At 46.8% G+C, this 23,983-nt stretch overlaps 1 protein-coding gene across 1 annotated transcript in view; it reads right to left on the bottom strand.

Moving 5' to 3' along the window:
* The window catches only part of SARS2 (seryl-tRNA synthetase 2, mitochondrial), a 172,439-nt gene that overhangs the window by 17,983 nt on the left and 130,473 nt on the right, over positions 1–23,983 (bottom strand). Inside the window, exon 10 of the mRNA XM_085624994.1 lies at positions 20,138–20,183. Coding sequence (XP_085481120.1) covers positions 20,138–20,183 — 46 coding nt within the window. The remainder of the gene's footprint in view (positions 1–20,137; positions 20,184–23,983) is intronic.

Raw genomic sequence — 23,983 nt, 5'->3', positions numbered from 1 at the left:
ACAGCACGGGCGAAAGCCGCACCTGCCTCCGTAGGGCCCCACGGAGGGGAAAGCAGCTCCTCGTTAGGCGATGGCTGCAAGCTAAAGCGGCCATCCCCCAAGCCAACCGGAGGAAGGCAGGGCCAAGACCGGAAGGAAGGAAGAGGGACCGAGGAGGGGGGGACCTGCGGCTCCTCCGGCGAAGACCGCGGTCGTGGAGACGGCGAGGAGCCTCCTTTAGACGACGTCAGGGAAAAAGCCACGATACGGAGGCCCGTCTCCGGCGACGATGACATCAGCAACCGCCGAACCTCTGGAGAAGAGGAGGCGTCTGAAGACGAGTCAACGACCCAACGTCAGCCCAGCGCAGTAGAGTCCGCAACCTGAGGCAGGACACGACCGGCGCCGGAGGAGACCTCCGACACAGCACACAATGCAGGAGACCGGAGCTGTGCCGGAACCGAGGTGGCGAAGGGGCGGCGCCGGAATGGCGCCGACCGGACCTCCGACGAGGCAGCCGCCTGTGCGGGGGGACAAGAAGGGCCCGGGGAGGGACGAGGAGTCCCCCGCCAGCCGCGACCCATTGCAGGGAGAGATGGGCCCTCCGCTGATGCCTGTGGCGGTGCCAGGGCCAGCAGCGCCGTAGCGGCATCACCTCGGCCTCGAACAAGGCAGCTGCCTGTCCCGAGGACCGAGAGGGGCTCGGGTGTGCGACCCAAGCCCCGGCGACCTCTCACGACACCACAGGGACTCTCGCTGGAGTTTGCGGCAAAGCAGAGGTGCCGTGGTCCGAAGGAGGGACCCCGGAAGGGCCGCACCCCAACGGCGCCACATCCTCCGAGCCTGGATCCGAACCAGTCGGCGCCAGGGCCGGCGACGCCGCGGAGGGCCCCGCACACTGCAAGGGATCCGCTGACGTCCCAGGAGGGGAAGGAGGAGGAGACGCCAGGGAGGCCTACAAAGCCGCCGCATATGTCTCCATCTGGGCTCTGGTCGCCCCCACGCCAGGAAATGGCGGATAAGGGGACGACACGCGGGGCCGCACCACCCGCGGAGAGCCCACGCCCTCGACAGGCCGGAATTCGACCCTCGGGGACAAATGGCGACACTTACCAATAGGTGAGCGGTGCTCTTGCGACCTGGGAGAAGATCAAAGTTGGCAAGGGAAGCCGCGGGTCTGAGAATCCTCCGCAGGGGCCGGGCGAGGTGCAGACGCCGACCTGGACACACGAGCCGAAAGAAGTTTCATCCGGCGCTCCCGCCAGGACTTCGGCTTCATCTGTTGGCATGCCTCACAATCAGTAGAGTCGTGGTGCTCCTCCAAACACCACATACAGATGGGGTGAGGATCCGTCGCCGACATGAGGCGGCCACACGACGTGCAAGTTTTAAAGCCCGAAGGCATTCGCACAATGTTCCCACACACGCAGCAATAGCGTAAGGAAAAGGTCTAAACAGGCCCAGAGCACAGACCGGATCGGCGTTGCACGCGGAAAAGGAAAAAACTGACATAGGCGTGCCGGGGTGGGACTTATGTGAACTCGTTGACGTCACGTACGCGGACGATGCCTGGGCGGAGTCACGTGATATGGTCCCCCGGCGCGCTGGGATGCTGGGCAAGAAAGCTTTCCAGATCCAGTCTCATGCCTGGGGATAATTCTACGTGAAGGAATCTGCGGCTAGTAGTCTCTATCAGATGAGAGTTGTCCGTTGCACCTTGATGAAGGTGCCTCATCATTGACTAAAGGATACATGTCAACCTTTCGTTTGTCAATTGTTAGTCTTGTGAGTGTTCCAATTTAGATGAATTAATAACACACCCTTTGTTCATTGGTGGTCAAACTTTAAAAAGTATGTGAACCCATTCAAATCTAAAGAGCCTTATGATGTCTTACGTGAGTGAATACAAGCAAAAAGAGGTTGACTTTCACTAAACGTGGGTAAGTTGACATTTATTCCATCTCTATTGCACGATATGCAAAATAATGTCCACTATTTCTTAATTACTTTTAAAGGATCGTTCTCATTTGTCATCACTGGCGTAATTTAATATGTCAAGAGTGATGTAATATGTGAGGTCATAGCAGTGTGCATGACAGGGCTGCAAGTCATAGTTAGTTTACTAAATTATAACTGTTGGATTTCAGTAGTTTTTGTTTCTAAACACAAGTTCATATGTCATTTCAGCAACATAAATCTATATATCTTTAACTTCACTTTATTCTTTGTTTTTTTCTGTAAATGTCTGTGTTTTTTTTTTCCATATTCTAAGTTGAGCATAGACCTAGCCCTCAGCGTGCAACAATCCCTCTCCAGCCCACAGTCTTCGGCTGACCTCAGCAGAGGGTGGGACGCTAGGCCTTTACTTGGGATTGTGGGTGACCTGTGCCCAACATTCCATGGGCAACCAACCTCCCGCTGCGAATAGTGTTAGGCCCTGTGAAGTGGGTGTTGGCCTGGGGGTCAGGTTCTGCTCACTCTGCCCAGTTATGTGCCCCTTGCAACTTCTTTTCAGGACTCTGGGACCGGGTCCCCGAGTCCTGCAATGACAGACGCAACATTTTCTCTCCTGTTGAGGCCAGCCAGTCCGCTGTGTATTCTACTCTGCATCTGTGGTACCAGCCAATCAGAAACTCACATTTTTGAATTTTGAGACCACGAAGTACCACAGCACTAGATTGCTCTAACTTTTAACCCCTTCATGTCCACCCAAGCACCTTTTTTAAATGTAAATTTCTCAAAAACCACTGAATGGATTTACACCAAATGACAAAAAGCGCGCTTTCTGAGTAAAATCCTAACTTTGTGCCACATTTGGTGCAATTCCATTCAGTTGTTTTTCGATATCAGTAAGCAAACATTCCTAGTGAGATTAACATGTGAAATCTTGCTCTGGAGAACGCCCCTTTTTCTTGCCACATGCCTGACAGGTCATGCCAACATTTTCCACAAAGGAGCTAAAGTGGACAGACTTTTTGTTTTAATAAAGTTGTGGGCAAATTCTTCAAAAGTTGACAAAGTTATTAACAAAACAAAAAGTGCCTTTGCTGTGCAAAGTCTGAGATGTACAGTGCCACCCCTGCGCCTTCTCAGGGGAGTGTAAATGACAGGAAGGGGGCGAGATGGGCCCTGCTTAGATTTCTTCAGTTTTTTCTTCGACTTCCCAACGGACATTGATCGAGACGACTCTTGGATCTCTAATGGAACCAAACTTTTGATTTGACTAGTCACATCCTCAAGTCATCCAGTACTGAATGATGTAAAGTTTTGCCTTGTGGTCTCATATGGCCTTCTGGTACATTGAGGGGCAGTCGCCACAAGCCATTGAGTCGTGGGTCGACCCCAGGCCAATCTGATGATGATCTGTCACAGTCATTTGCTTGCAACAGTCCATACAGGCTTAAGCCCTGTTGTTCGGGGAGGTGACATGTCCCTTGCACACTGTAAAAAGAAATTCTTTGGTTGCGATAAGGTCTCAGAGAGAAAAGGGACAGCTCCGGATCGCACCTGGTAGCTCGTAAAGAAAGGAACTGACATCAGCACGCGGGAGTGGCGCCTATATAAGCTAGGCATGTCTTTTCTGGAGCAGAGTGGAATGGCGTCAGTGCAGAGCCTTATGGCACCACCAATTGCACAGGTACTGGTGAAAAGGTTGCGGTTCTAGTCTGACGCTTGGGGATTATTCAAAAGTTAAGGAATCTGCGGCTAGACAGAGCTTCTATCAGAAACCCTCCTTTATCATGGAAACTACCTCTGGTGAGTAAACTAGATCTGAAAAAGTCCAAGAAACCATAAAGTAATTACCTTTCTACAGACCTAGAACCTAACAGGTGTCTCATCCCAAAGAGATTTGTATTTCTGAATCAATAACTGAATGGGAGGAGGAGCCTAGCGCGCAACCAAGATGGCCGCGTAGGTGCGAGGCTCCCGAGGACCTCCGCAACCTCCTACGTCTATCCTGAATTCATCCTGCCTCGGTTGAGGGGACTGTGTTGATGAGCCTGAGCTGAGGTGGTACCCGTTTTCCGTTCTCAAATCGGACCTCGGGTGCCGGAGTGAGCACCGATTGAAGTTTGCGGCCTTCTTCTCGCCGAACCCCGGATTTGCGTTGGGGGGTGACCCAGTGGCAAAGTGAACAACAACGGCGGGCCGGGCCTGGCGAGTCGCGTACCCCGCGCTTTCGCTTTCGCACCGTCGCAAGTGAGATCGCGGAGCTTTTTGTGTTGGTGTGGCCTCGCTGGGGGACCCTGCCTGCCTGCCGGCTGTGACCCACCCCGCCGATCTGGGGTGGCCCCCCCGGAGCTCGTGGCCCTGATTGCCTGCCCTCTACGGCGTTGCTGGTGCGATTGTGGGACCAGCGGCGATGGCCACGAAACAAGATGGAGATCGGTCAAAGACCAAGTCGACCCGGCGTGGCACCGTCCATCAGGCCAACAGCATGGACCGCTATACCCTCCAGAGGGGATCTCCCGGCGGACCGCACAAGTCCCCTGAGGGCCCTTCTGATGCCCCGGACTTGCCCACGGATCTGACTCTCCACGACGTCATGGGCGCCATTTCCGAGATGAAGGCCTCGGTGGGCCAGCGGTTCGACACCCTGGCACAGAAGATCGACGCGGTCCTTGTGGATGTTGGCCTGGTGAGGGCCGATCTTTCCAAGACCAACGATCGAGTTGATTCTTTGGCCCAAACCGCATCGGGCCTTACGACTGAGGTGGCGGCACTACAACTGGAGGTGCGCCGGCTTAGTCAGGCGAGTGCACTTATGGATCGGCGCCTTGAGGATTCCGAGAGTCGGGCCCGGAGGAATAACATCCGCATCATCGGAGTACCCGAGGGACGGGAGGAAGCGGCGGCGGATCTATTTGTGGAGGACCTGATCGCTACCCATCTCCAGCCTCGGGGACTGAGTAAATTTTTTGCCATGGAGAGGGCCCACAGAGTTCCCGGGGGAAGGCCGAAGGTCGGAGCCCCTCCGCGACCTCTCATTGCCCGGATTATTAACTTTCGGGACAGAGACGCGATCCTGCAAGCCTCCAGACTACATGGGCCGGTTAAGCTGGAAAATATGGAGGTGAACTTTTACCCTGATTTCACCCAAGCGGTCCAGAAGCAAAGACTGAGCTTCCTGGGCGTCAAACGCCGACTTCGGGACCTGAACTTAAAATACGCCATGCTCTTCCCGGCCAAGCTGTGAGTGGAGGTGGATGGTCGCACGCACTTTTTTGATCGTCCCGAAGCGGCCGGGGACTGGCTGGACACTCTGTCTGGAGATCGTGATCGAGATGGCGGGAGGGGGGGGGGGGCGGCGGGAGGAGACGGCCCACTGGGTCGGGACTGAGGGGTCAATATTGAGCCTCACTCTGGACGAATACGATGCTACTTTCGATCAAGCGTCTGTCTTTGTACATTCCCCTCCCATGGAGGTTGTGTGGGGTCTAGAAGGGGTACTCTTTCCTCCTCTAGGGGGTCTAGCTAGTTTCATTCTATAGGGGCGTTAGGCACACTGCAAGTTGGGGGGGCTGTCCGGGCTCATGCAGGGGTGCAGGGAGGGGGGAGTTTTGTTGGAGTGGGTGGGTTGGGGTGGGGTGTTGTTCGTTTACACCACAAGGCAAACGTATCATTGTGTTATCTCTACAGTGCTCTCTGGGGGAAGAGTGATGACTTCTGTTTATGATGGGGGGTAGGGGACTGAGTTTGTTGTCCTGGAATGTTAATGGACTGGGGGACAGGATAAAACGAGGTGTGGTCCTGCAGTTCTTGAAGCGAATTTCGCCCGATATAGTTTTTCTGCAGGAGACGCACCTCATTGGCAACTCCTTTTGCGCTATGAATCGACGGGGCTACCGCCTTGTGGCCCATTCGGGCTTCACGTCTGGTTCAAGGGGTGTGGGCATTATGGTTAAAAACTCGCTCCCGTTGGAGTTTGATGAGGTGCGCCATGACGATAGGGGACGTTACACGGTTTTGGTGGGCAGAATGGAGGGCAGAGTGGTCGTTTTTGTGTCAGTATATGTCCCGCCGGGGCTGCAGACGACCACCTTTGCGGACCTGGGGCGCTTCCTCCTTGGCCTTCCGGAGGGGATTCTAGTGGTGGGGGGGGATTTTAATGCTGTAGTTTCCGGAACTGTGGATCGTCACCCCCCTAGGGATCTCCCCCGGGCCCAAGCGTGGTTATCTGGCCTCTTGGATACCCTGGGGCTGGTGGATTGTTGGCGTTTAAAACATCCCACGCAGCTACAGTACACCTTCCATTCAGGGGCTCATGGTAGTCTCTCACGGCTAGATTATGTCCTGGTCCCAGCGGCTTATGTGGGGAGGGTGGGAGAGGTGCGCCATTTGGCACGGGGCATTTAGGACCACTCCCCGCTCTTGTTGCACTTTGATATTTTGCCGAGGGGAGAGGGTAGGGTGGTCCCGATCCATCCCTGGTACCTGCGTGACCCCACCATTCGCGCAGAGCTGATTAAATCCCTTAAGCGCTATTTTGACGAGAATGTGGGGTCTGTGTCATCGGCGGTCTCACTGTGGGAGGCGTTCAAGACAGTACTCCGAGGAGAGGCCCTGTCCCTTATTTCCCACTCCCGGAGGCGCGAGCGGGAGGAGGTGACCCGTGTTGAAGCTGAGATAACCGAGTTGGAGGGTGATCTAGAATGTGGGGTGACGGATGACAAATTACATGTTCTCCAACTCAAGCAAGCGGCCTATAAGGCCCTCGTCACGGAGGAGGCCAGGGGCCTCAGTAGAGAGCAACAGGGGAGACTGTATGACGTGGGTGATAAGGCTGGTAAATTGATTGCGTGGCTGGATAAAAAAGAGAGAGCGAGTCGAGTTGTCCCGTTGATTGAGAAAACGAATGGTGTGTGTGTCACTGAACCGGAGGAAATTGTCTCCTGCTTCGCGGACTATTTCCGTGGGGTGTATTCCCCGGTGTCTTCCCGCTCTGAAGAGGATTCCCATGCCCTGCTCAGAGATATCGCGCTGCCTTTCCTTTCGGAGGAGGACAGAGTGTCGTTGGACGCCGCTCCAACCTCCGAAGAAATTGCCCTCGCCATACGCTCGGTTGCTTCCGGCAAGGCCATGGGTCCTAATGGTCTTCCCGTCGAGTTGTATAAACTGCGACCGGATACGCTGGCGCCGCATCTCCGTGCTATGTTCCTTGCGGCCCACTCGGTGGGTTCCCTCCCGCTAGACCAGCGTCTGGCTACCATCGTGGTTATCCACAAGGAGGGGAGGCCACGGGACCGGGTCACATCCTATCGACCCATTTCGTTATTGAATGCGGAGCCCAAAATTCTCGCCAAGGTGTTGGCCAATCGGCTGGTCGGCGTAGTGTGTGACTTGGTCCACCAGGACCAGTCCGGCTTTATTCCCCATCGTAACACAGCGCTTAACCTGCGGCGTTTGCATGGGGTGCTCGCACGTGTCCCGTTCATACGGGAGCCGGCCATCTTGGCGTCCTTGGACGCCACTATGGCGTTTGACACACTTGAATGGCCATATATTTGGGCGACGCTCGCGAAATTTGGGTTTGGTCCAGGGTTTATCAGCTGGGTTAAATTGTTGTACTCTGGCCCACTGGCGCAGGTGGTTGTGAACGGTAGAGTGTCGGCTCCGTTTGAGTTGGGCAGGGGAACGCGGCAGGGCTGCCCGTTATCGCCGCTCCTTTTTGCGCTTGCCTTGGAGCCCCTGGCGGAGTGGCTGCGGTGGGAACCTTCTATTCGTGGTCTCCGCTGGACCCCCGAGTATGAGGACCGCGTATCTCTATACGCTGACGATATTCTCCTGTACCTGGCTTCCCCACGTAAATCACTGATAGTACTGGTTGATGTATTGCATTCATTTGGTCGTAACTCCGGCCTTGTCATCAACTGGGCTAAATCGTGCGTGTATGTTCTCTCTGGGGAGGCTCCTATCCTTCCGCGGGGCTGTCCTATCCAGATCGCCCCGCAGGGATTTAGGTACCTGGGTGTCTTCATTACCCTGGACGCGGAGGCCCGGTATGATCGGAACTTGCTTCCCCCCCTCCAGCGCCTGAAGGAGGATGTCGCGCGTTGGCGGCGTTTGCCGCTCTCGCCGCTCGGCCGGGCGGCATTGTTTAAGATGATGTCGCTGCCGCGTTTCCTGTACGCTCTGCAGAATACAATGGACCTCGTCCCGGCGCGCTACTTCCGCGAGGTGGAGAGTTTGCAACGCCGCCTGTTCTGGGACGGGAGACCGCGTATCGCCCTGGCGAAGCTGACGCTCCCGTGGTATGACGGGGGGATTGCCCTCCCGGATATTAAACGGTATTATTGGGCCTCCCAGCTGGCTGCGATTAATCACGGCCTATACGGGCCCGCCCTAAACCCGGCCTTTGAAATGGATAAGATGCTACTGCCGGGTGGTGACTATAATCGAGCGCTCTACTCCAGCTCGCTCGACGCACGTCTGACGGGCCCCACGCATGTCATGGTACGAGTGTGGCACGCGGCTAATGTAGCGATGGGGAGGAAGGATCGTTTGACCCGGGCGTCACCACTGTACGCCTCTGAGCAGTTGGGCTCCCTGTGGACCTCGAAGGGCTTCGAGAAGTGGGACATGATAGGCATCAGCAGGGTGGGGGATCTCTGGGCGAGGGGGGGGGATTCAAAACGTTCGAGATGCTGCAGACGGAATTCCAGTTGCAAGACAGGGAGTACTTTCGGTATATGCAGATCCGTCATGCACTATGCTCCGCCTTCCCGGACGTCGCCTCCATCCCTGGATGCTGGATGGACATGTACCGGAAAGCACAATCTCATTAATCTATAAAAAACTGATTAATGACCGCTCGGGATTGCTGACTAATCTTCGCGAGGCTTGGGTTGCCGATGGATTGGAGCTGGACGACGAGGACTGGGTCTCTGCGGTGGCCTCCCCGAAAGAGGTGGCCATACCGGCCCGCCTTCGCTTCGTCCAGCTCAAGATACTCCATAGGGTCTACATAACGGGGCCAAGGCTATTGCGTATGGGCTATGCTGTGGACGGGTTGTGTAAGCGTGGGTGTGGTTCTTTGGGGACCTTTCTTCATATTTTGTGGGAATGCCCAGAGGTGGACGATTCTGGCGTGGTGTGCATGAGGTCCTGCGGGTGGTTACGCGTGTGTCGCTGCTGCCCGAAGCGAGGAGATGCCTGTTGAACGTGTGGGAAGCAACCGACTATTCGGCGCCACAGACGTGGTGGGTGACTCTGGGATATATGGTGGCCAAGCGCGATATTGCTCAACTGTGGGGTTCCCAGAGGTCCCCGACTGTTTCGGCCTGGAAGGAAAATATGGACTGGTGCATGTTTCGGGAAAAGGTGGTGTATGTAGCGAGAGGTAAGCCTGGGACATGGGTGAAAGTATGGGGCCCCTGGAACGCCTACCGCCGGGGAATCTGTGCCCCGCCGTTATTGCCCGATCCATCGCCTGCCCCGTCCCCTTAGCCAGTTTAGCTCTCCGGTACCGGGCACTGAGTCCACCCAGTCCCTGTCCTGACCTTCTCCCCCCCTTGATACTCCTATGGATTGGTAGGGTCCCCCTTCTAGGGGAGCACATGCTGCTGTTTTCGATCGTGGGTTGCCTTGTGGTTTGATTTTTTGTTGTTATTTATGTTAAAAAGAAACCGTCATGTGGGCTCCGGATGGTGTGGCCATCAACGCTGCTAACTCCTGTACGTTTCCCTTTGACGCAGCATGCGTTCTACTGTGTGTATCATATGCTCCTCTTGTTTGCTAGCGGCCGGCCTGAAGGTTGTAGGCCCATCTTTGTATACTCTTTGAACTTTGTAATAAACGGTTTAAAAAAAAAACAAAAATAAATAAATAAATAACTGAATGGGAGCCCCAGATTTTTTTATATGTAGATATAATAAACCAGCCCAATCCCAAAGTTTATAAAAGGGCCACAATAGTAGGAAAAAAAAATTACTTGAATAAGGACATGATGTCATCCTAAGGATTTTCGCCACCTCCTCCAATTTAGATCTCCTTTGGCCTTTAAACTTGTGGGTTGCAGAGTGGAGAAAAAGACAGGGGTCAAACTGACCCTCTAGGGGTAAGTCAGACTTAGGGGTAAGACATAACTCAAGAATACATTACATGTGGTAATGTATTCTTGAGTTATGTATGTTTCTTTAAGGAATCTTAGTTAGGATTGTTCTAGGTAGTAGCGTTCTCTTCCACAGAATGTTGATGTGGGCATTATTTGAGAACCAGCTGTTGAACTATCAGCGGATGGTCGTGGGTCCTGTGTATTCATTAAACTACATCTAATCTTTTAATACCTCATTTTGGAATTCTTTATTAAGTGAATACTACATTTTTATGGCGACTATCTGGGATTGAATTTGGACCCACCGACACTGGTTAAGTGAGATTCTCGATATTTACCGCAAGAAAAGGAAATTGGAATATTTTTTTTTATTCTGCTGAAACTGCTGAAGACCAGGATTTGCTGGGTAATGTACTTTATTCAAAGTGAAGCGGTGTGACGTTGATAGCCTGATTTTGCCAAGCGCTTACTGTGTATGTTGCACGGAAGGTGAAGGGCTTGACGGTGACATGAGTTGCTGCCCTACGTGTGTGTAAACGGTTGGATGTCCGTGATCCTCTTTCAAAAAGTTTCTCTGGCATTTCTGTAAAATACTCAAGGATCACGATCGTAACGTACCGTGATTTCACCGTTGATGGCAGTTTCTGCCGCATTGTTCGAGCGGCGTTCCTTTGCCTGCATCCTTGGAAACTTGCTGCGCGCTCTTGGAATGAATGCCGTCAATCGTCCTTTCTGAAAGCGTAACTGACGTGTGAAGTCACACGCAAGGTCACGCAACGTGCCTCCATTTTGTTTGCAAGTTTGTTGTGGTAACCTAGCAACTTTAAAAGCATCGTATTAACGCGTTTTACGCGTTTGACAGCCTTTTAAACACATTTTTTTTTTGGGGGGGTTTAATAAATGCTTTATGCAGTGGCTACATGAATAATATTGAAATATTTGGAGAACTATAGAAATATACTGATATATTTGGAGAACCATAGAAATATTCACACAATTGAACTGGTCATTGGTCATTTTTCTCCTTTAAAGTGTCATGGCTTCCAGTAGCAGTAACAATGTTATGCAACCACCTCCATTTTTAGAATTACCTGGCAAGCCTATCAAACCTTTACAACAAACAAATGATGGACGGAATGCTGACAATGCAGACATTCTCCCCCAGTCAAGAGATCTGGGTTAAATCCATTGTTCTTTTGCCCACTACGCCACCCCAGTTTAGACATGGCCATATGCAAATCAGTCTTGACCCTGTGCCTCATGGGAACAGTCCAGCCCGAACTGCCAAGCCATGTCTTTCCTGGACCGGAATCAAGCCTCCTAGGACCGGTTTCTGGCTATCAGCCGTCATCAGCCAGGGTAGCTGGACTCCAGTGGCGTAGTGAGCACGGGTCCCACGTCTGGGAATACCCATCCCACTTAGGGCGAAGAGCGTTACAACAAACAAATGATGGACGGAATGCTGACAATGCAGACATTCTCCCCCAGTCAAGAGATCTGGGTTAAATCCATCGTTCTTTTGCCCACTACGCCACCCCAGTTTAGACATGGCCAAATGCAAATCAGTCTTGACCCTGTGCCTCATGGGAACAGTCCAGCCCGAACTGCCAAGCCATGTCTTTCCTGGACCGGAATCAAGCCTCTTAGGACCGGTTTCTGGCTATCAGCCGTCATCAGCCAGGGTAGCTTGACTCCAGTGGCGTAGTGAGCACGGGTCCCACGTCTGGGAATACCCATCCCACTTAGGGCGAAAAGCGTTACAACAAACAAATGATGGACGGAATGCTGACAATGCAGACATTCTCCCCCAGTCAAGAGATCTGGGTTAAATCCATCGTTCTTTTGCCCACTACGCCACCCCAGTTTAGACATGGCCATATGCAAATCAGTCTTGACCCTGTGCCTCATGGGAACAGTCCAGCCGGAACTGCCAAGCCATGTCTTTCCTGGACCGGAATCAAGCCTCCTAGGACCGGTTTCTGGCTATCAGCCGTCATCAGCCAGGGTAGCTTGACTCCAAACCTTGGCACAAATGGTTCAGAATTTTTGAAAACTATCTTGAACTATCTTGAAGCTATTGATGCTACCAAATATTCTGCATCACGTAAAAAAGCATTATTATTTAACCATTTGGGCAACGCTGGACAAGAAGTTTTCGATAATTTACCTATAGTTCCTGCACCTTCACATGATGAATCTTGGGATGTATTTAAAGAGGCCTTAGCACGTATTGGAAAGCAGTATGTAGATGAACCGTCGGTCATGGTCGAGAGGCATAAATTCTTCAAACAAAAACAATCCTCTGAGGAATCTATTGAAGACTATCTTGCAGTATTGCGTGTTTTAGCCTCTAAATGCGTTTTTGGGAATTATTTAGATACTGCTCTTCGTGATCAGTTGGTTTTTAATTGTTTCAACAAGAAAATTCAGGAACGCATTTTGACGTTTAAGGATCCTTCTCTAGATGAAGTAATGGACATTGCCAGAAGTATTGAACGTTCTGTTATTTCTTCAAAAATTTTAGCTGAATCTGCTACTCCTACAAATGCTTCTAATGTGAATGTTGTAGAAATTACTTCTGGTGTTAATGAAACAAATGTACATTTGGTCTCAATTAAGAATGTCGTTAAAAAAAGTTATGATAAAAGGGTTGGTGGGACCTGCTATAGATGTGGTTCTAAGTTTCATTTGGGTAATTTCCCTAATTGTCCTGCTCAAGGTAGGCGATGTAACAACTGCAAAAGAGTTGGACATTTTTATAATGTTTGTCATGCTAGCAAAACGAAGGTTAAAGTTAGTCAACTTGATGTTGAAAATGATATTTTGTCTGAAGCCGTTAGTAATGTATCTCTAGCATCAGTTGAAGTCAATGCATTAGGGAACTCGGAGAAACGTTGCAAAGGTCCCTTGTGTGATGTGAAAATTGGGGCTATCGATTTAGAGGTCATGGCTGACTCAGGGTCTCCCATTACAATTCTTGCAGAAACAACTTTTCACAAGTTCTGGTCAGGAAAGTTATTGAAGTCTACTACCATTAATCCTAAAGCCTTTGGGGAATACGACATAATCATGAAGGGTTACTTTGATGATAGTATTTTATTCAAAGGAAGAAATATTTACACAAAAATGTATGTGGCAGTCAATGGTCGTGACATCTTGGGATGGCAAGATCAAGCTTTGTTAGGTATTATTCTAAGACCAGGACATGATGAACCTGTCACCATCGGCGAAATGCCGGTTCTTGCAGTTCAGAACACTATGTTGGATAGTTTTGCACAGAAGTTGCTAGATAAATTTCCTGATGTATTTTCAAACAAGGTTGGTTTAATTAAAAATTTCGAACACACTATTAAATTGAAAAGTAATGCTATTCCTGTGATACAGAAGGTTAGACCTGTACCCCTTTCAGCTAGGGAGGATCTTAGAAGATTACTGGATGATATGTGTTCTCAAGGAATAGTTAAGCAGGTAGAGTCCTCTGAATGGATTTCGGCTGCGGTTGTCGCACGTAAAAGCTCTGGGGACATACGTTTGTGTGCGGATTTGAGAGTCCTCAATCGGAACATTCTTGTGGATTGCCATCCTCTCCCAAGAATACATGAAATGTTGGCTAGAATAGGTGGAAGTAAGTTCTTTTCCACCATTGATTTACGTTCTGCGTATCATCAGATACCTTTATCTGAGAGTTCTCAGCATCTTACTACTTTCGTAACACCTTTTGGTGTATACATGTACAAGCGGATGCCGTTTGGATTGGCAGCCGCAGCTAGTGTATTTCAACGTTTAATGGATGAAATTTTTGGAAATCTTGTTGGTATACAAACTTTCCAGGATGACATTTTAGTGCATACAGAGAGTTTGGAACAACATGTTACGTTGTTAGAGAATGTTTTAAGAAAGTTAAGTTTGCATGGGATGACAGTGAATATTAACAAGTGTAAATTTATAACGCAGGAAGTTATTTAGGACACAATATTTCGGCAGAAGGTATAAAACCGAAAGTTTCCTTGTTGAAGGGTATCAATGATGCTAGTGTTCCCAAGGACAAAGATTCACTTAGGTCTTTTTTGGGCTTAAGTGAATATTATGCAAGGTTCGTTCAGGGATATGCTGTCATCGTCCAACCTTTGAGAGATCTTTTAAAAAAAAATGCCAAATATGTTTGGTCTGATGAGTGTCAACAAGTTTTTGAATCAGGGCAAAGACTAATTATCTCAGCTCCAGCGATTAAACCATTTACACAAGGAGCTAAATGTATAATTACTGTGGATGCAAGTGCTAAAGGTTTGGGGGCGGTTCTTAGCCAAATGGTTGGAGGTAAGGAGTGCACTATTGCTTTTGCTTCACGCACATTAAATGTGGCTGAAAAGAACTATAGCACAATTGAGCGGGAAGCACTGGCATGCTCTTGGGCGTCAGAGAAATTTAAGATGTACATTTGGGGAACAAAGTTTGAGTTGCACACTGATCACAAACCTTTAATTTATATGCTGGGTGATAGTTGTTCTAATAAGGCTTCTTCAAGACTTATACGGCTATTATCTAGATTACAGGAGTTCAATTTTGAGATAAAGTACATTCCGGGTTGGAGAAATGTAAGGGCTGATTGTTTATCAAGGTTACCCGTAACAGAGGATGATGATGGTAGAAAAGCGGAATGGGAAGATGTGGAGTACGTATTCACTGTTAATGACATTAATGAACAATTCAAGATATCTGAAAAAGATTGGTTGGAGTGCTGTGAAAAAGATGATTGCATGGTTCAAGTAAAGAAGTGTCTTATTGACGGTTGGCCATGTGATAGGGGCATGTCCACAGATTTGAGATGTTTTGCTCAGGTTGCATCGGAATAATCACTAGTTAATGATATTTTGCTAAGACAAGATTTATTTGTTCCTCCTGTTGGTCTCAGATCTAAGATTATTTCATTAGCTCATGAGGGACATTTAGGAATAGCAGCTACGGTGAAGAAAATCAAACAGATTTATTGGTGGCCAGGTATTGACGGACAGGTTAAGAGGTATGTGGAAAAGTGTGCGGAATGTTTATGTTCAGACAAGCACTGGAGAACGTCAACAGCTCCTTTATGTCCTGTTACGTGGCCAAACAATGCATGGGAAAAAATTGGTTTGGATTTTACAGGTCCGTTTAATGTGTTGGGTTGTGACAAAAGATTTCTAGTTGTTGCCATCGACTACTACTCAAAGTGGTTATATTTTTCTTTTGTACGCTGTGCGGATTCTTCTTCTGTGATTGTGTTTTTGAAACATTTATTCAGCATTGAAGGTAGAGTTAAGGAAGTGGTTACTGATAATGGGTCCTATTTTGTTTCTGAGGAATTTACTAATTTTCTTAGTAAAAATGATGTTAAACATATTAGGGTACCAGTGTATAGTCCAGCTTCTAACGGACTGGTGGAAAGGGCTAATAGATTAATTAAAGAAGGGGTGCGAACAGCAGTTGCTAACAAATTAGATGTTGTAGATTATTTACATTTCAAGGTTTGGAACTACAATATCACTCCACAAAGTACCACGGATGTAGCTCCTTTTGTTCTGTTGAGAGGACGAAGACCAATTTCTGCCATTAGTCCAACTTGGTTATTAGACGAGGCTGATCGCTATCATAATATTGACTTACATGTGGTGAGGGAACATGTCAAAGAGAAATAGAATAGCTATAAACGGAATTATGATAGGAGAATGCATGTAAAAGAAGGAACATTAAACATTGGGGATTGGGTTTTAATTATAAAACCTAAGAAGGTTAGTAAAGGATGTTCCAAGTTCTCTGAACCTGTAAAAGTTTTGAAAATCAATAAGACAGCAGTTTTACTACAGGGCAGGGGATGGTGGAATAGTAATGCTTTAGTGAAAGTAACTGAGGAACAAGCTAAAATCATTTTACAAAAAATTGATTTCTCCATAAAGGGGGAAGACAGGATTGGTTTGATCTAGATACATTAACACATTTTAATCAAAATTGTGATAACTTTGACAGAGGTGATTTTCAAAACAGTGCAGAAAGTGTTGTACCATCATCTAGTACTATTTCTGGTGGTGGTGGAGACAATTTGATCAGAAGTAGTTCAAGAGTGAGATCTGCTCCCATACACTCCAGAGATTATGTGTACTATTGATTAGACATTCTTTGTGTAAAGGTGTTTCTTTTAATTGCATTGTGAATTTTATTGTATTTTATTTTATTAAGGAAAGGGGTGTGTGTAATATGTGGTAATGTATTCTTGAGTTATGTATGTTTCTTTAAGGAATCTTAGTTAGGAATGTTCTAGGTAGTAGCGTTCTCTTCCACAGAATGTTGATGTGGGCATTATTTGAGAACCAGCTGTTGAACTATCAGCGGATGGTCGTGGGTCCTGTGTATTCATTAAACTACATCTAATCTTTTAATACCTCATTTTGGAATTCTTTATTAAGTGAATACTACAGCCACCTCCTCCAATTTAGATCTCCTTTGGCCTTTAAACTTGTGGGTTGCAGAGTGGAGAAAAAGACAGGGGTCAAACTGACCCTCTAGGGGTAAGTCACAGGGACGAGTCAGTACTAAGACTACTTGGGACCTGACAAAAGCTAATTCAGGGCTATTGGTTTATGAGCGCCGTTCCACTCCTATTTTACGTCTCATGAGCCAGGAAATATGACAACAATATCATTATAAAGTCGTCATTACATACAGCATACAAATGAAATAACATTTCATCCAGTATGAAAATTAAAGAAAATTAAGGTAATACCATGTAAACATTAGTACAGGTTATTTTGAGAAATTTGAACAGAACAAATATCATAAAGGGGTTCACATATACCCACATTCTTCTCTCTATCAATATCTAGAAATGTGTTCAATTGCCCATACCTTTCCTCACGCTAGCCATGAGTTGGACAAGAGAAAAGAGTGTCCGTGTGTTATGAATGCTCCTTGTTCATAGGCAGGGAACTGGTCAGTTCATCATAGTGTCACCGGCCATCTGATATATTACCCCCCTAAGGTGATAAGTCCACAGATTTTTGTAAACGGTCGTGTGTAGAACCACATCCCCGGACAGTCTCAATTTCAAAGGTTGTGTACCACACATAACCTTACTTTCTCACATTTCCAAGGCTGTGCCTGGAATCCTGGTTGTGAAATACTTAACCAGAAGGTGTCTAAATTATAGATTCTTCAAGCACAATGTCGACCCCCATGTGACATGCCTACGTATGAGCACTAGTAATAATCATTCACAAATATAATATAATTTCTCTGTAAGTATATTTTAAACATCCTGAATCAATTAAACATTCATATCCTGATAATTACGGATATTAAATCGTAAGCTTGTGCTGTGTCCCGAATCAGGGGTCAAAATAACAGATTTATGATGGACAGGTACCTGAAGGCCACAGGGGGTCCTTAACGGTATCAATATGAGGAGCAGAAAAAACCTAAACGACGTAGCACTCGTGATTAAAAAATACAATCCAGAGGGCAACAGAGCCTTAGAAGCCTGTGTAGCGGTTCTGTTACCATCATTAGTAACAAAGGGTCTTTTTTGGGAATTAAGCATTTTGAATTATTCCAAGTAACCTACTAATTTCTCACAACATCCGAGTAGTGGTAGTCCTCTCTTTTTCAGGAGTATTAAATATAAAAGGAGAAAGGGAAGCCTGGTGGTGTATGCAAAAATCCGGAAAAGCTCCAGCCATTTTACATTTGATTAGGTCTTCAGGCTTTGAGCCCAAATTGGATCAGTAGCATGTGGCCTTTTTTTCTTTTATCAGAAGCCAATGGTTCTTAACTTTTTGAGTTCTGTGGACCCCCACTTAAGCATTAGTGGGACCCTGGGACCCCCACTGAATCCTTATTTGAATCTTGACACCCCCACTGAGTTATTACTGGAAGCCGGAGACTCATTATAATTATTTTCAGTGATTTGAATGACAAAACTACACGAAAAGTACACAAATATGCATATATCCAACAAATGGTGAAACATTTAATTTATTTCACAATTATAAAAAAAAAACAACTTTTAATGGGTAGGTTGGTGCTTTTCTAAATGTAATCGAAGCCACTCATCATCCATACTATATTATGTTTGATGTACTTACACTGCTCCAACTAATCAATTTGAGGAAACTAAATTTGTAGCCTCCATTTTCACACTTCTTCACATTTACAGAACATTGCAAAAAGTTTCATTTTATATCCCGTTTCTTTATTTATATACACTTTCTGTTAATATTATTTCATTTCCTAAACAGTCGCAGACGTCCTAAATAGGCTTTGTGGACATCGGGGGTTCCCGGATCACAGGTTTAGAATCGCGGTCTTAATCAGCTCTAGAAAAATAAACTACCCTATCTTAAAGAAGAAGGCAACATCTTGGCTATACCATTAGCTTTGGAATCTCTGAAGGTATTAAGACATTTGCGGGTGATCCCAAATGCGGCTGCTACATACACCAGGAGTGCGCCTAGATTTTGTTATACCACCCTTATGGAACATCACTATATTTACTGCAGACACATTATAAGAATATAGGCGGATTGGGGTAGGTAAAGAAATGCCACATTCAAAGCCAAAGCCGCTGTGGGTCTATGGAGTAAGAAAATGTAGGGTTCCTTTGTTTCCACTGGTGGCAAACAAAGCATGAATAACAAAGTGATTCCAAGTTTTACAGTGAATGGGCAGCAACGTCATCGGCCTCTGTAAAAAAAAGAGGTAACAACATCTCACTTGAAGTCAGCTGCTTCACTTACAACATCAAAGATGGAGTTTGGCGTAATCAAGGGGATACACAAGGATGACCAATGGTTTTCATGGTTAAGATGCCTCCAAACTCAAAGGGAGTCAAAGCTTTGACATTGAAGAGTTTAGTGGTTTGCCCAGAAATGGAGACGGGATGCATTTTAGGAACTTACCTTCCTAATTCTGACAGGTTAGCAGCCGTGGTAATATGGCAGGATACTCCTAAGAAGGTGGCACACCATAGGGAAGTAGTAAGGAAACTGCACAATACTAAAAAGCCCAGAAAGGAAAAGAGAAACAGCGGTGAAATGTCCACACTTTGAGCCTCTATGTGACAAGACAGGTGTGATGCCCTTGGACAGTTTCTGAATTACTAGGAAGATGTTTTACTTTACAAAAAGGTCTAGAACCTCTAGATGGAGCCTCCAAGGAGGTCTGTGGCACTTGATTAATTTAAGGGGGTTGCAAGTGTCTAGTCTGGTTAGAATATGAGGTTCCATAGTGTGAGTACTTGTAAATGAAGGAGACACATAAGAGACTGTTTACTCACATATGTTGAGGCACAACAATGGCTTCTTTACCTTCAATATTAGTTCTCTTAGAGAAGATAGCAGTGGATACTACCAGCCTTCCTGACTTTCTAATTCTGCATAGTATAGGTATAACTTCTAAAGTGGACGACTCTAAGGAAGCAAACCTCACTTATGAGCGCATAAGGATGTGGGAGGAGTGTTATTTATTCCAAAGAAATCCATTGACTATGCTAATTTCATTCCTTCCTTTGTCTGGAATGATCAGACTGTTCCTTTGTCTAATTCTTCATTTTATTTTTTTTGTCCTCATTCACCTCAGGTTGCTCTATTCGAGATCTCGTTGTAGAGTGCGCCCTTTTCTCAGATCTCAAAGGGACAGACTGTACCTTTGTCTTGTCAAACTTAGATACTGGAGCTACTCTGCAAAGTACCACTTAGATTTCTAACACAGTTAAACTGGCAACGTGTTAGAAGGTCTTGCGATTTTTCATGCATGAATCCATCTTTCCCATTAAAAGCTACACGTTTGTTTCTGCCTTCATTTGTGCTTAGAGAATATCATTTACAGAAAAATTACTGAATACATGCAATCAAGGTACAGTCAACTATTCTGGATATTGTTGCCCAAATGATGAAACCATTTTCATCACTGCATACATCTGCCTTGTCAACTAAAGGGCCATGCTCTGCTCCATTCCTATGGCACACTAATTTGCAACCTCTGGGTTTAATCTAACAGGATAAAATAAGGGCTTCTTCAAAAGCAACTTGAAGCTGAGAAAGCACAGCTAATCACATCAGAGCAAAAATGTCTTCTTACCGGAGGGGAAGGTCAGCAAGAGGTACTGCATGGTCCATGAAATACCCTGAAAAAGAAACGTGTGAAACTAGGAGACCAGGATTTACAGCACAAACTAGGGAACTTGCAGCACAGATTCGAAGAAGACCCAGCTAGGTCTGAGAGGAACTCATACTAGAATCTGGGAAAACCTGCAGCATGCACTAATCAGAACTCACAGCACACACTGGTCAGAAGTCTCATACAGACTGAGAGTAACTGAAAGCACTGACGGAGAACTTTCACACAGGCCCTTAAGACTTCACAGCACTGACAGAGAAACTTACAACACAGATTCAGACTCCTACAGTAAAGTAGCCGTACAGAACAGACTTAAGCACATCATTGGCGGCTGAGCTCATAACATCGAGGAACTTGCAGACAAAAAGTAAGCAATTATATAGACTGTGGTTCCAGAACATAGAGGGGAACACATAGAGCACAGGCTGTGAGGAATTAACATGCTTGAGGGTGGAACTCACAGTGGCAACTGAGGCACTTCTACCAATTACTAGGGCTTGGAGCAGACTAAGTAACTCACAGCAAACACTTAAAGAAACAAAGCACAGACTATGAGAAATGTACAGCAAAGACCAAGGGGAAACTATATCCAGAGTATCAGTAACACCCAGCACTAATGATGAAACACTTAGTGGTGACTGAGGCACTTATGCAGGTTAGGCTGAAGCCAATAGCAGAGAATGAGTAATGTGTCATACAACTGACACCCTCTCAACATAAGTAGAGGGACTTGCAAAAGTGACCAAGGAATTTGTGGCAGATACTGAGGGTCCTTCATGCCACTGATGGGTAAGAAAACGTTACCTACTTGCTGTAACAACGCAATGTCCACACAGATTCCCCAACTTAGAATGTTCTTCTAGGTGCCAGACTGGATAAGCAAGCTTTTCTACAGCAACAACTCTCCAATGTCACCAGGTGGTGCAAGTTGGTTTCGGGTTCAACTCTGTCTGCTATAGGTGGCAATATCAGAATATATTTGGTACCACCCGGCATACTGCCATTAGTTTCTGATACTTTTCCCACATCCCATTGTGGCCTGGGGAGAGAAGCTGATGGCGGGCATGATCGCATGGGCAGAAACAAATACAGCACAAGATATTTTTGCATACCTTGAGATCTTATTAATCAAGGCACTAAATTGCCACCGGAGGTAAGAGAGAGAGGTGAGAAATCTGCAGAAAGGTTATGTGTCAACCAGAAATATTGTTACGGAAGGTAAGTAACTTTTTCCTCAGAGGGATACACCTTACTGCAGATTCCCCATCTTATAAATTAGTCCAAAAGCAATACTCTCAAAGAGGCAGGACCCAGTAGTGCCAAATTAGGTTGGGCTGCGAGTCAGTAATGTTTAGCTTAAGTATGTAAGGATGACCATGTGGCTGCAAAACAGCTCTGTTGAGAGAAGTAGAAGAATCCATGGCCCTAGTCAAGTGGCGACAAACACCCCCTGGTAACAGAGTAAAAGAGCTTGATACAGAACATAACTCAAAGTGAAATATGGAATTTGGCCACCACCTTGCCACACGTGGCTTTGCGAAGCAAAAAAAAATAGTGATAATCCATTCTGTCCTGTCAAGTGCCACTGACAATAATACTGCAATACCTGGGCTCCAGTTTATGTACCAGTTCCTCCTCCATGCTGAGGAGGAAGAGGGAAGAAAACTGGACTTGCGATGATCTGACCCATGAGAAAAACAGATACTAACTTTGGTAGAGAATGGTGATCAACCAAAATGCCTAAAGTTCACCAATCCTTTGGGCTGAAGTCAGTGTCACGAAGAAGACAGTCTTCAGAAACAGAACCTGAACTGGGTAAGTGTGCGTGAAGTCGAATAGTGATGCCATGGGAAAATTCAACAGAAGATTCAAATCCCACTGAGAACAATGTACAGAGTGTGAAGAAAGAAATGCTGTACACCTTTCAGATAACACTCCTCTAGTGGCAACTTAAACAGAAAAGGCTGGTCATGGAGACACATGATGGAGGATAGGGCAGCAAAGAACAACTTACCTGGTGGGTACTTTATATGTGTGTCTGACCACATTGTAAGATCTCAGTCAGTACATTTGTGTTTACCTCCATGGTTGGAAGAGGGATATTAAGTACCTCAGCTGCCCTTCACATCACCACTGCGAAGCAGGCACTTTCTCCAGTATAAGGGCTATGAGCAGAAACCAATCCAGTGTCTGGAGCAGTATCAAGACCACTGACATCTTGTAATTGCCTGTACCAATTGTCATCAGAGTACTGAGATACCAACTCATCCTCATCAACATAATGGTCATTGTCTGAGTCCGTTCCATAAAGATTATGCGTGACTTGGGCCCTCCCATTAGGAAAGGGCAAAGTTTCGGAGTCTGTGCCCAGAAGGCTGCAGCCGGTCAGATGGGTGGGAGTAGGGGTGGGGAGGTTGGGGGAGGTGAGACAAGTTCAGCTCAAAGTCACAGAGCAATCAGCATTGCTATTGAATACTCCAGGGTCCTTTGCAGGTCATGGTGCTAGAATGGAAATTGGTGACAAAGCCAGTGTGGAACCCACAGCGGGTTCATTGGTTCAGGCTGAAACTTAGTCCCAAAAATGCATAGTTGGAATTTCTCTATCGGGTGCGTCGCTGTCGGTTGTCCAGGAAAAATTAGGTTGCCTCAGGACAAGCGTCAGATAAGGCTCCGAAGGAGATGGATTTCTAGAGCTTGACTGAGAGGCACATCGACACTCTTCTGCCTTCTCTATAGTCTCAGAGTGGCTGGAAGAGGCAAAGTCCCACTTGGACATCTTGTGCCTCTTTTTTAAAACCTTGAGATCTTAGGAGGCATTTGACCTAGTTGCTGTTAAAAAGCTAAGAAATTTCACTGGGGAAGCACTGAGAGCTCTGCACCCATATCGAAGTGGTGCTTATAAACAGGAACTGATGCCAGCTTGCTGGTTGCTGCCTAATAAATTCCAATGTGCTCACATCTGGTAGGTGGACTTGCAGGTAAAGTTGCATGGTGCCACCAGGAGGATGGACAACTATTGCTGGGAGAATATTTTCTGAATCCAGTCTGGTACCTTAAGAATATTCGCACGGTGAGGAATCTGCAGGAAAAAGTATCCATCGAAAACCAACAGTACTTAAGGAGGCACTTAAATGACAGACTCTCAAATGCTTAAAACACAGACTAAAAAACTAACAAAATAAAGATACACATGTCACAGAGTAGGTGGAACACACACCTAAGCTTGAAAGAACTTCACACAGATGACACTGAGGAAAATACAGTATAAACACAGTTAAAGGACAACGTCAAGCTTGAAGCGAGAATGTAGAGCATTCTGCGATGAGCACAACAGAAAAACTCAGAACACAGTTGAAGAGTACATTGAGTAAAGATCACTTCCTAATAATAACAGGTTGTAATGGGGAAATGTGAGATTAAAAGGAGTAGCAGGTTGTAAAGCCCAATTACATGCATTCAGCAGAATTGATTTTTAGGAAGACATTATTTATTTGCCAATTTTACATCTCACATTCGAGACCATCACCCATCCCCCATAATCCCTAGGGGTGGTATTAAGTAGTCTAGCTTGTCCACCTTTTTGCTGGGGTCAAGTTGTTCAGGGTTGGGAGGTGGGTGGTGAGAGTAGTCCCTAGATGGGACGCGGCAAGACCGAGTTGAGGGGGGTCTGCTGTGGGAGGCGGGAGGGGACGGGGTTGCAGTCAGTTTTTTTTTGTTCTCTTTTTTTGTTTAGGGGGTCGAACTGTCAGTATGCTTTGCAAGGGTCTTATCTCCGTAACTGTTATATATGGCACACGGTGGTTGACA

Source organism: Triturus cristatus, chromosome 9, assembly GCF_964204655.1.
Source record: "Triturus cristatus chromosome 9, aTriCri1.1, whole genome shotgun sequence".
NCBI classification, from domain to species: Eukaryota; Metazoa; Chordata; class Amphibia; order Caudata; family Salamandridae; genus Triturus; species Triturus cristatus.
This window is presented reverse-complemented; position numbering and strand designations above follow the sequence as displayed.